The 13,633-nt window shown below is 39.4% G+C and overlaps 2 protein-coding genes across 8 annotated transcripts in view; one reads left to right on the top strand and one right to left on the bottom strand.

The window, feature by feature from the left end:
- The window catches only part of synrg (synergin, gamma), a 40,855-nt gene extending 39,231 nt beyond the window's left edge, over positions 1-1,624 (top strand). For all 7 annotated transcript variants that reach the window (XM_073482261.1, XM_073482253.1, XM_073482238.1 and 4 more), the window contains one exon: positions 547-1,624. In XM_073482261.1, the coding sequence (XP_073338362.1) occupies positions 547-678 (132 nt within the window). In that variant the 3' untranslated portion in view covers positions 679-1,624. The remainder of the gene's footprint in view (positions 1-546) is intronic.
- An 11,173-nt stretch (positions 1,625-12,797) lies between these two features.
- Positions 12,798-13,433, bottom strand: dusp14 (dual specificity phosphatase 14). Its single transcript, XM_073492797.1, has one exon. It carries the CDS (start codon positions 13,431-13,433, stop codon positions 12,798-12,800), a length of 636 nt encoding a protein of 211 aa, XP_073348898.1.
- Positions 13,434-13,633: the final 200 nt, after the last annotated feature.

Below are 13,633 nucleotides of genomic sequence, written 5' to 3'. Positions count from 1 at the left end.
CATGTTTGGTAATGAGACAATTTAGTGTACAGCTGCTTCACCTCGCTGCTCCAACACACACGTCAGCTGTGAAACACTGAGTCTTGAATACATACAAACTGCTTCTCTTCTGTAGATGCATATCTGCTCTTTCCAGTTGTACCTATTCGCGGTTATGTTTTATTTATACGCAGTGGATTTTTTCTTTTCCTCCCGTAAATACTCGCATACAATTTCATGCAGGCTGTTTTAAACAGTTGAACAAACCCGTGTGTATTGAAATCCTTTTCTTGCCAGAGGCGGATTTCCTCCCATGTTACTTGGTTGGAAAATGTACAGCAGGGTCACGAGCTGAACTTTGCACCGCAGCGCTGTAAATGAACATCTGTGCCTATGTTTAGTATTCAAGCTTTAAACCGTAGGATGTTGCACACAGCGTCTGATCCCAGTTGTGTATTAGTCTAGATTCCTTGTCTGTGTCTGCCCCTCTTCCTCCTGTGAGCACAGATGGCTTTATTGTCTCCGTCACTCAGGTGTGTAATATATCTCACCCTTTCACGTTGACAGGCGTTCAACTCGGAGACGGACAACTTCAAGCTGCTGTACGGGGGCCACCAGTACCACGCCAGCTGTGCCAATTTCTGGATTAACTGTGTGGAGCCCAAACCCCCGGGCCTCATACTGCCCGACCTGCTCTGAGCTTTTCTCCTGCAGCTGTCATGGCAACGGGGCACGAGGCTAATCAACATCAGATAGGTGGAGCGACGACACACCTCGCGCTGCACGGGCGCTCACCTTGGACTGAGAAGGAGGACGTTTAAAGTCACTGGATCCCTCTTATTTATTTCTTACTCTGCTGTCACTCAGAGTTTATGTGTAGATCTGGTAGTTTGTTCGAATTTAAATCTTTTCTGTAAAACATCTACGGTGTTATCGTTTCCCCCTTACGTTCTTCCACATTAATTTCCTAAACACATGTAGGTCAGCTGTACAGGTCGTATTTAAATCGGTTTCTAATTATGCTTTTAAGATGATTTCCACCGCAGAAAAGAGTCTGTATCACTAAATAATCTCCTGACAGTGATTTAAATTATTAGGTGTGCAATATCATTAAAAACACTGGCGTCTGTAAACATGTTGAGTTTTTAATGTCACTTGTTGCTTTGCTTCTGTTTTGAGAGGAATTTATTCATGACTCACTTTATTCCCACTGAACCAGAGCTGTTGAATCATGAGCCTATTATCGTACTTGAATTACATTTGTTGGTCGGGTCTGTTTCATGAAAAACTCTGTGGCTGTACAGGTTTTTAATAAGTTTCCAAAACCTTTAACATTCAAACCATTGTGTTGCTTTGAATTCTGTTGCACTGTTGAGATTTCTGCACCTCATGGGGTATTTAAATTGTGTATTTTATTGGGGAAAAAAAGTTGTGATTCGGGGACTTGAAGGGAACGATGGTAAAGGTTTTGTTTTTCTCTGTGTTGTGTGCAACCACGGCTGGAGGTCTGGAAGAAGTTGACTGTGATTCTGAACTTAAATTGCAGCAGCACTTTTTGTATATCGCAGTGTGACGCTGTAGCATCGTAACGATGACTAACTGTAATGTGAATGTGCTGTAAATAAACAAATATGCATACGGTTTATTTAAAGTGTCACAGATCCTGTCTGTTTTTAAACACTACTCGCATGCTCATACGTACATTAAGATTAACACTGGTCACAATAATTGATTATTATCCGCTCATAGCTCAGCAACTGTTGAAACAGTCATCAGACTTCTTTAAATATATTCCCAAAACTAAAAACACAAAAGTGCAAAGAATGGACTGAACTCTCAGCCAAAAAAAGAAAATTCATGCTGAAATCTTCACTGTAGCTGCTAGGCTCAAAGTGTTGAGGGTGTAAATAAAGGCTTTTCAATCAATTTGGTATCTTGGGGCTGATTTGGATTACGCCGGGTAATTTTCATTATTGGGTGAACCTCCAAAGGGACAAGGGATTAGCGCACTATATTATTACTTGGGGTTAAATTAAGACTGGAAGAGCCTCTGTGATGGAGCTAAGGTGCCATTATGTCAAAGTTTAGAGAGATCTGTCCTGTTCTTCATCTGGTGTGTTTGAACTGAAAGAGCCGCAGCCAAACTCCTACTAGCGTGATGTTAAAGGGAGAAAAAAACATTTTCTGGATCTCTTATTGTTCTAAATGTAGGCTAGCATTTGAACCTGTTTAGGCTACTTTATGTTTCTTGCAGTGTTATCAGTCTTGTATCCACATGGTTGAACGCACTTACTATGAGTCACTATGGGAGAAAAGCTTTAAATAAAAAACAAAAACAAAAAATAACAAAACTAGTCCTGGGAAAAGCTAACCAGCTCAAAGCTAACTAGCCTAGTTTAGCAGATTAGCATCTGAGTCTAGCAGAATTTTCATGATTCAATGTGTTAAGATACGTTTGAATCACATAATTTAATATATTTAACTAAAGAGATAAATGAGTTAAACTAGTATACAAACATTAATATATTTAGTTTTCATGAAACTTCCTGTAAGTTAAGTTGCTATGTGTTTTCTTCCATTTCCAGTCTTCGTGCTAAGCTAAGCTAACAGGCAGCCTGGTCGTTGCTTCATATTTGTGTTCTTTTCCTATTACAACAAGCGTTAGTGTTGGTTTTCTGGCTTTTTACCCCGAATTTGTGTTTAACTGCGAGCATATTACAGCTTTGAAATGAGACGGCCTTATTTTGCCCGCTTTCCCGCGAAGCTTCCTCGTCCAAATACACATTTTCCCTCCGTCGTTTCACTCAATAATGTACTTTCTCTGCGGCCAGAGAGGCCTCATCTCCGTCACTTTGCTACAAAATGGAATAAATTTTCCTTCGACGAGTCTGCCGGGCCGTCGCTGGCGGTTGAGCTTCAGCCAATCAAACTAGACGTCTGGGGGGGCTCTGTGAAACCGGCCTCATTACCATTCACACACTTGTGTTCAGGTGTGTTCCCCGACATCCATTTTATCTCTCACTGTTCCCTAATTCATTTCCTGCAGAAAATGAATTCCTCTCCTCTCACAGTGAACACCGGGATTACAGAAAATTACAAGCGTTGAAATCAATTACTGAGTAAGACGGTGTAATTCAAAATGCAGAGCGTCTCTCTCGTTCCTGCGCCTGTCATCTTCACGCCTATTGTCTGCCGTGCCGTCCTGAAATGATCACTCTGGGAGAGAAGAGAGATTGAAGTGATACTGTGCTGTATTGATTGCTGCTCTTTGCTATTTCATGGGCAGAGTCAATCATATTATTGATTAAAAAACAGCTGCTTCTGCACATTCAGTTCATCTGATTGTCTTCACCCGTGTGAATAGAGACGCTTCCTGCTTTACTTTCTACTGATAACATTTCAATTTATCCAGAGAGAAAAAAAAAGGTGATTTAAAAAGAAAAAGCTGCTTTTTTAAGATGTTACTGGATTAAAGTGTGGTGACAGAGGAAGAGCTTAAACATATTAATAGTGAAGAGTAATTTACCACTAATTCTGGATTTGTGACACTGATAGTGATTCAGTTTTTAAAGAAATCTACAGGCTGTGTCTTTTTTCAACAAACACAAAGAATTTAGAGTTAAAACAACTTGGCAATTAATTAGACGAGAGTAAAAATTGACCATCAACAATTTGGATAATCAGAAGAAAAACCTTTTTTTCAATGTGTGAATTTTTTCTGGAAAAATCTTTTCTTTTTTTTTCATGTGTGAAACCGAGTGAAAACATTTTTGTTCAGGAGTAAAAAAAAAAAAATTTGAGGTTTTGAATGAAACTGAGTGAAAATAAAATTTCCGGGAGAAAATAAATAAAAATTCCAGTGGAAGATATTTTTTTGTGAGAGAAAAAAAATGTGTGAAACCAAGTGGAAAATTACAGAAGAAAAAATTGTATTTTTTCATGTGTGAATCAGAGTGAAAAAAATAAATCAGGAAAAAACTTTTTTTTTTCACATGTGAAAATGACTGGGAAAACGTTTTTCAGGAGAAAAAGAAAACAACTTTGTCAGTGTACATTTTTTTAAGGAGGTTTTGTGTGAAACAAAGTATAAAAGAAATTCAGGAGAAGAGTTTGTGGGTTTTTTCCCGTACTTTTTTTTCAATGTGTGAATTTTTTCAGGAAAAATCTTTTTTTTCTTCCCTGTGTGAAACCAAAAGGAAAAAAAAAACTTCAGGAGAAGAAAACAATCATGTGTCAGTAAATTTAAGGACGTTCTGAGTGAAACTGAGTGAAAACAAATTTCCAGGAAAAAAAATATTTTTTTCAATTTGTATTTTTTTCAAATCTCTTTTTTCTTTCATGTGTGAAACCAAAAGGAAAAGAAAATCCAGAGAAAAAGTTTTTTTTTCACGTGTGAATCTGAGTGAAAAAAATGTTTTTCAGGAGAAAAAAAGCGATTGTGTCAGAGTGTAATTTGTTTTGAGGAGGTTTTGTGTAAAACTGAGTGAATTTTTTTTTTCCATGTGTGAATTTTTTCAGAAGAAAAAAAAGAAACTGATTGAAATATAATTTCAGGAACAAAAAATTAATGTGTGAAAAATGAATTTTTCCAGGAGAAAAAAAAAAGAGATTTTTTTTGTGTGAAACCGTGTACAAGAAATTCAGAAGAAAACATTCATAACATACATTTTTTTAAGGAGGTTTTGTGTTTTTTTCCCCCAATCTTTTTTTCAATGTGTGAATTTTTTCAGGAAAAATCCATTTTTTTCTTTCCTGTGTGAAACCAAAAGGAAAAAAAACAATCATGTGTCAGAGTAGGGAAAAAATTAAGGACATTTTGTGTGAAACTGAGTGAAAACAAATTTCCGGGAAAAGAAAAAAGATTTTTCAATGTGTGAATTTTTTCTGGAAAAATCTTTTTTTTTCATGTGTGAAACCGAGTGAAAACATTTTTGTTCAGGAATAAATAAAAATTGGAGGTTTTGAGTGAAACTGAGTGAAAATAAAATTTCCGGGAGAAAAAAAAAAAAAAAAATTCCAGTGGAAAGAATTTTTTGGGGAAAAAAAAATGTGTGAAACCAAGTGGAAAATTACAGAAGAAAAACATTTATTTTTTCATGTGTGAATCAGAGTGAAAAAAAATAAATCATGAAAAAAAATTTTTTTCACATGTGAAAATGACCGGGAAAAAAATGTTTTTCAGGAGAAAAAGAAAACAACTTTGTCAGTGTACATCTTTTTAAGGAGGTTTTGTGTGAAACAAAGTGTAAAAGAAATTCAGGAGAAGAGTTTGTGGGTTTTTTCCCGTACTTTTTTTTCAATGTGTGAATTTTTTCAGGAAATATCTTTTTTTTTCTTCCCTGTGTGAAACCAAAAGGAAAAAAATAAATTTTTCAGGAGAAGAAAACTACAGAAGCCCTAAAGGGCCATGCATTCATACATTTTATTTCCTCCGTTTTCCTGTGATAACGAGTTAATTTCAGATGTATTTCGAGATCTCGAGTTATTATCCCGAAATAACAACTGCCGTTTTCCCGAGATAACGGGATAATTTTCTCGAGATCTCGAGATAACGAAACTTTGTTTTCCCGAGATAACGATATAATTAATTTGAGATCTCCTCATTAACTACATAGCTGGTCAGCTATGCAGTGAATGACGACATCAGGCTCACTTAGATTGCGCCGCCTTGCTAACCGTCTTTTTAGATTATGCACACTAATGTGTATATTATCTGTAATAGCAAGGAATAATGCTATTTCAGCCTGTGTCAGGCCTTGATTGAAAACATATGTGACGTGGTGATCGATATGCTCCTGCTCCTCTGACATTGCTACACTGAATGATGTTTCCTGCAATGATTTAATATACTACACTATCGTTTTGTTTTCTCAAGATCTCGAGAAAATTATCTCGTTATCTCGGGAAAACGGCAGTTGTTATTTCGAGATAAAAACAAATGAAATTAACTCGTTATCACGGGAAAACGGAGGAAATAAAATGTATGAATGCATGGCCCTTTAGGGCTTCCGTAGAAACCAAAAGGAAAAGAAAAAGAAGATCCAGAGAAAAAGTTTTTTTTTTTTTTCATGTGTGAATCTGAGTGAATAAAACGTTTTTCAGGAGAAAAAAAGCAATTGTGTCAGAGTGTAATTTGTTTTGAGGAGATTTTGTATAAAACTGAGTGAAATTCTTTTTTCCATGTGTGAATTTTTTCAGAAGAAGAAAAAAAAACTGATTGAAATATAATTTCAGGAACAAAAAATTAATGCGTGAAACCAGGTGGAAAATTCAGAAGAAAAACTGTGAAAAATGAATTTCTCTAGGAGAAAAAAAACAATCGTGAGAATTTTTTTTTGTGTGAAACAGTGTACAAGAAATTCAGAAGAAAACATTCATAACGTAATTTTTTCAATGTGTGAATTTTTTCAGAAAATTTTTTTTTTCTTTTCTTTCATGTGTGAATCCAAGTGAAAAATTTCAGAAGAAATTAATTTTTTTTCATCTGAGTGAAACATTTTTGGGTTTTTTTCAGGAGAAAAAAACATTCATGTGTGTGAAACAGTAAAAAAAAATTCAGTAGAAAAAGTAATAATTTTTTCATGTGTGAATCCGGGTGAAAAAACATTTTCAGGAGAAAAAAAACAATCATGTGTCAGATAATAAATTTTTCTTTGTGTGAAACTGAGAGACAAAAAAATTCCGAAAAAATAAAAAATTTATGTGTGAAACCGAGTGGGGACAAAATTCAGGAGAAAACTTTTTTTTTTTCACGTGTGCAACTGAATGAAAAATGTTTTCAGGTGAAAAGAAATTAATGTGTGTGAATCCAAGTGAAAGTTTGTTTTTGTTTTTTTCAGGAGTGTAAAAAAAATTTTAAGGAGGTTTTGTGTGAAACAGGGATTTTTTTTTTTGGAAAACTTTTTTTAATGTGTACATTTTTTCAGGAGAAATTTTTTTTTTTTCCAGGAGAAAAAAAAAATCATAAAAAATTAAGGAGGTTTTGTGTGAAACTGAGTGAAAAAAAAATCCATGTGTGAATTTCGGGAACAAAAAATTCACGTGGAAAATTACAGAAGAAAAGTTTTTTGTTTATGTGTGAATCCAAGTGAAAATAAAAATTCCAGAGAAACCTATTTTTTTATGTGTGAACTGACTGAAAAATGTTTTCGGGAGAAAAAAAATGATTTTGTGTGAAAAAAGATTCGAGATATTTTAGGTTGTTGATGCATTTTCCAGGGAAATTATTCTAATATTCTTTTAAGGGCTAAAATACTTCAATTTACCTTAATAAACTGGCAACACAGTGACTTTGAGATGAAGTACAATTGGTCAATTTATCAGTCGGGCTCAACTTAAAGGAACAGACTTCAATATTTTATATTTTTCTGACAATCATTCTCACAAAAAGACAAAAACCAACACCATGTTAATCTTTTCTCAACCCTGCCCTGTCGGTGGCACTCAGCCTGTTTGTTCTCACCTAAGACGTCCGTCTTAAAGATATATAATTTTAGTTTACTGAAAAAAAACTTATTAAAACAGCTGGGCACTGTAGTTTTCAGCAAAAGTTACTTGAATAGGAGTAAATACTGCACATGTGAGGGGGACTATTTTCAGCAGCGGATTAATACACGTTTGTTGTTTAGTATTTACAGCAGCAGGACGGTGTTTGTAGGACTGAGTGAGAATAAACTACAGTGCCCAGGTTCATCGTATGCAGCGGTGTGGCTCATTTATGTGTTTTTAATAGTTTTAATGGAGCTGACATGAAGTAAATTATAGGTTATTGTAACACTAGTTCTCTGTCTAAAGAAAGCAGTGACTGGTGATAAAGATTTATGTCTACAGTAGATTTATGAGGCCTCAGTTTCACCATTAATGACACAAATATGAGTGTTGAGACGTTCAGTCCGTGGCTCGCAGTCGTTCGCCTCAGTGTCCGCTCTATCAATCAGTTCAGACAGTCGAGGTTTCAAAAGGAGCCGCTGTTACACCACAGAGACGACTCATTCAGCTGCTCGCTGAGCAACAAACAATCACACGTTTCACTACAGACTGAACTGTGTATCAGCCAAGTTGTGGATTCTTCTACATTTTCATTATCTGTGCACGAAGCTCCAGCAGCATTTGAAAGCCGTCCTCGGGGACTGCTACTGAGGTTTCCATGTGCTGTTGGCAGCCATATAAGCACATTTTCCATATGGCCGTTCCCTTTATTCCTGCAACTGTTCAGTGCTGCACATTTTGAACCACGTCCAACACTTAAAGCATACGCTGGCGTGTGGCTACATCAGGTTGACGCTATTATGACTGTAACGAGGGTGGCGAGCCTGAAATGGAAGCAGCGGCGAAGGCAGCGTGTTTATATTAATAACCGGCCTCGTGTGTACGGCCTTGTTAAAATGTAAATGCGAGATTTACACACATCGATGTTGGAGTCGCGCCGCAGCTCATGCCGATTATAGAGAATTATTAAAGGCCGTATAATTTGAAGCCCGGCGAAGCCATGATACAGTAATTCATCGCAGCTGCAGCAGATGTTCATGTTTGCTTTGTGTGGTTGTAATAAAACCTGCAGACAGATATGAAAGACTGGAGTCGTGGTGGAAGTAAGTCAGGAACCAAAACAAAAGACATTTTCCACTTTCCCCGCCCTTTTTATTCATGAATTTAACAGTTTGGTTGTATTGTTTTGTACATTTTATCTTCTTTAATGCCGTTTCGCAGCTCTGCACACACCGTTAGAACAGGAGCCGTCAAATTGTTATTGAATTTTATGATTTATGATTTCTAAAAACAATCTAATTTAAAAATCTGAATCGGCCTTAAAAAGCTGTTATTAGCCGTAATTTGTATACAAATGTAGAACGTGAACTCTTCACCGTCTGGTAAAATAAACGACAAATACTGAGAACATGTCCTCAAAAGTCATTTTAAAAATGAATACCGTTGTTTATAAAGCAACCGGAAAAACTTTGTATGATAGTAAACGTAGAGACAAATAATTTTTTGATCTCGCTTGAGTTGTGCCATGAATCACACATGATTTAAAAGATCATTTTTCAAGTTAAGGAAGTCGCAGTTTGTCGTAATTAAAGTAAAACATCATCTAGTTTTGTGTGAAACCGCTCAGTGAACTACTTCGTCCCGCTCAACACACGACACCAACGCCAACATGGCCGCCGGCTCGGCACAGAAAAGATGCTAAAAAAGATGAAAATCACAATAAATCTGGTCATATTGACGACTGCAGTCTTCTGTTTCATTAGTTTTAAAACAAACTGCGACTTTCTTGACTTGGAAAATTATCTTTTCTTTCATCTTAATTTACAAACGTGTGATTCATGACAATTTAAACAGGATAAAAAAATATTATATATTTGTCTGTCTCCGTTCACCACTGAAGACTTTTATTATTTTATGTCTGTAGGTAGTTTTTGTTAGCTAGCAGCTGTGTGAGGCTGTAGGCCACTTAAAGGCACAGCGGTGCTTTGAGCTTAATGCGTTCGTTAGCATGCTAACATGCTCGGAGTGACAATCCTAACACGTTAAAGTGAAAAAGGTTTATGGGTCGCCGTATACAAATGTAAAGAACTGATCGATGTTTTGAAGTTGTTTGCTCACGTGTTGTAATAAGGTACGTTTAAAACAATAGTTGCTGTTCTCAGAGATTAGTTAGAAAACAACAGACACATCTTCTTTAAGGCATCCATGTTGTTTCCACATTACAATTAAAAGCTCGTGAACACACCGACGTCGGAGGGATGACTTCCCAAATTGTGGAAACCATCTGACTGCTGATGCTTTATTCTGTCTGACATCATTGTAAACTGAATATATTTACATTTTAAACTGCTGGTCAGCTGAAACAAGCCATTCGAACGTTTCACCTTGGCATCGAGGATGTCGTGACATTTTATAAACCAATCAGAAACCCAACAAATGACTAAATACTGAAGATAACAGCGGCACGTTGCAGCTCTCCGGTGTCCGATGTGTCTGAATGTCATCTCCTCAAACTTCATCAGCGCCGTTCGTTCTGCATGGCCCGCACCGCCGGAGGCTGGCCTGCCTCTGACGCCCGGGATGATGCAAATGGCTCTGCTCTCTGCTTTAATGATAGATGATAATATCCTGCTGCTGCTGGTGAAGGATGTGTTTACTTTAAACGCTTCACTATGCCCTGAAAACCTCGTGCATGTACTCGCATTAACGCAGCAGAGTCGGGGGGAGGGAGCAGGAGGAGAAAAAGATGATTTTTTTTTTTTGTTGCTGTGAGAAAATAGTGTGCGCAGTGTATAATTTGTGCCCATCACTCGTGCATCTCGGCGGTGGTCGGCCTGTCAGGAGACGGGCCTTGTCTCTCTGGGTAATGGAATTCATTGTTGGAGACCACTCCGGAGGTCCCTCAGAAGTGTGGGCACAAGACAAATGGCGCTCATCAATATCTGCCTGCTGCAGCAAATGAAAATGAATGACACAACGCTTCTTGGGCATCTGAAGACATCTCTTGGGGAAAAATGGCTGCGCAGAACGAACATCAAGAGGCCTTCGGAGGAGGAAACGCTGCCGTCTGTTCATGCGGAAACATCTCGGAGACGCAGCTTTTAGGTACGCGTCGAGATTTCAGGGAAAAAGCCTGAAATGTTCTGTCTGATACATGTAAACACGAACAGTGACATGAATGTTTTAGTTACTTTAATTTGACTCTCTTGGGGCATAAAAAACGTGGAAGTCAGATTACAGATTATGCATCTTTCTCCTGCTAACAATTATTTACCCCCTTCACCGTTAGTCTTTTTTCTTTTTTTTAAATAGTAATATCACACTTAATCTTTTATGGCATTGTTGAAAAGCATCAGTGGCACTGATCTCTGTGGGTTTGAAATGTTAGCTCTGTTGCACTTGTGACCACATCCAGCAGAGGTATTACACTGCGCTGTAGTGTTGGAGTGAGAGTCAGGGCGTCACAAGACAAAACTAACAGGATACATTCTCTGCGTGTGGGCGATTCTCCGACACATAATGTCCTCATTCACGTCACATCGCATCATCTGAGGCTTCAGCGCCACACAGGGCCGTACAGACAGAAGAAGAAGTTGTACGGTAGCCATAAAGTGCCAAACCTAGAAAGTCGTTGTCTATGTTTCCAGCAGGGTCTACAGCTCGTAGATTAGGGAAATTACTCCGCTGACGTATAAAAAAGCAACGGCGACGACAACGATGATCTCTAACTCCATGGTAAAACTGATTTGTGGCTGCAATTTTTAAAATGCTCTGAGTTTTTTCATGATTTTATCCTGTTCTGAAGAATCAATTAAAGGTAACGTGCAGTTTTTGCACAGATCTGAACCCACGGGCAACATGATCAATAATCCTGCGTGAAGAAGGACACTGCTCGCATGTAAAGATAAAATATTTAACATTTCTACTCCGCCTGTCGCTATTACTTACGGGAAAACATCAGACGAGACGTCAGGCAGTGAGGAAGGAAGTCGGAGAACCTGACTAAATATAACGTGAATTAAACTTTAAAAGCTTACTTTGTCCGTGAGCGAGTCACATAGATACTACTTTTCTGACACCTAGTGGCAGAAATTACATACTGTGCATTTAATAACAAACACAGGCATGTAAATCTAACGTTTGTTTACAAGAAAGGGGACCTTTGAGTACCTTTAAGTGGTCCAACCTGAAGAAAACAACAAGCAGAGATCTGTGATAGCGATGTGATAATATTGGCAGTCTTGATGATAGTTTGTTTTGTGATTTTTTTTGTCTCACCCAACAACTACTGAGTGCTGAGCTACCTTTGGAGTGTGGACAGCACGTGCAGCAAAGTTAATATTAAAAACCAGCAGGAGACGGCAGAAGTAGGACTCTGAGCCTGCGTGGCGTCGCTCTTCAGCCGACTGAAGTAGGCTGGTTCACACAGAGAAGTAAATGTGTTTCTGATCTCGTTGCAACCTTACCTGAATATGGACACAAGGCAAAAACAGCTGGATAGAAAATACTCTTCCAAGTATCTATCACAGAGCTACCGCTTCCCTTTGGGCGGCAGATTTTTTTTTTTCATTTTTCTTTGTTGAATACAGCATCCAATAGCACTACAATAACATAGTGTGGTCACAGGATGGAACAGTCGACCCTGTGTTACACAGGAACTTTCCCTAAACCTTGACTTTTAGCTTACATCTTCTAGATTTTCACCTTGAAAAAGGCAGATATACTAACATCTTTAAAGTGTGCCATAACTATTTTTTGCTCACTATCAGTACATTCGGATAAAATAATTTGTCTATTTTTTTTTTGTTGTTCTGTACACTTATCTTAAATGCTACCATAAATTCAGAGCATGCTGCTGCCCCTCACACTAAAGACTACTGCAAAACTGGCACAATACCACCACATGACATCACGTCAGGAAAAGGACTTCAGTCACATCGCTGTCAGAGCGCGCTCGTCCTCCACTGGAGCCGCAAACACACACCAGGAGATAGACAGCACCGACCTCCACACTCTGAGCGCTTCATCTTGTTTTTGGTGTCTGACATCATTGTGGTCCAAACTGGTCCTTTGGTCCTAAAGGTTCTGGGCTTGAAGTCGCCTTGCTCCCACTCAAAGACTAAATCAACTGGTTGGACGAACAGCAGCAGCATCAACAACCAGTGATTGGTTCCACTCCTTCTGTCCACCAGTAATCGTTAAATAAGCTTCACACAGACGTACAATCACACGCGTCTCACTTCGCCTCTCCTGAACCCGCAGTCCAGGAGGGCAAGAGGGCTCATCTTCCTCCTCGATCCCTCGCGTGGACGGTTGGCACGGCCTCTCCATCACAGGCCCCAGTACGGAGCCAGGCTCCTGCGGTCCCTCTCATAAACATCAGGTATGACCCCGTAGGGCGTCTGCACCATCTTAACAGAGTTTCTACCGAACAGCTTCCTCTCGTACTCGATGAGCTGGCGCCAGAAGCCGCCGTTGGGCCTGATGACGGGGCGGCGGGCTTTGACCCAGGCGTGAGCCTCGGCCAGAGACACGCGGTGATACTTCATGAGGTACGCCAGACACAGAGAGGCTGAGCGGCTCACGCCGGCCGCACAGTGCACCAGCACCGCCCCTCGCTTTCGTCCCACGCTGTGGATCTTATCGGCCACGCTGTCGAAGTACAAGGAGATGGGGGAGTGAGGCATGTCCGCCAGAGGGACCTTCACGTACTCCATGTGAGGCCAGTTGAAGTTGGGGAGCTCGATGGTGGCGTTGACCACGCAGGTGATGCCTTTGGACAGCAGCAGGCTGCGGTTGGACGCCACGTTCCCTCTGCTGAGGAAGAGGTTGGGGGTGATTTGCGCGATGCCCCCCAGCAGGCTGCTGCTCTCAGGCAGCAGCCTCGGCACCGCAGTGGGCGCCATGGAGCTACGGTGGTGGTGGTGGTGGTGGTGGTGGAAGAAGCCTTGGCTGCGGGAACCCATCGTGGAATCAAGAAGGACGGCGAATCGTTTTTAAAAGAGAGAAATCTTCAGGAGCTCACAGTCATAGTAGTGCAGCAGGACCAGGCGGACAGCTCCTGAAACACACAAACAGATTTCACTTCAATCTAAATTAAACATTTGTCGGTTTCACTGAAGGCTGAGCACTCAGGCTGACAAACACCTCTCAAGGACGAGTAACA

This window comes from Pagrus major, chromosome 2 (assembly GCF_040436345.1).
Source record: "Pagrus major chromosome 2, Pma_NU_1.0".
NCBI lineage: Eukaryota > Metazoa > Chordata > Actinopteri > Spariformes > Sparidae > Pagrus > Pagrus major.
Note: the sequence above shows the minus strand (reverse complement) of the source record. Positions and strands in the feature narration are given on the sequence as shown.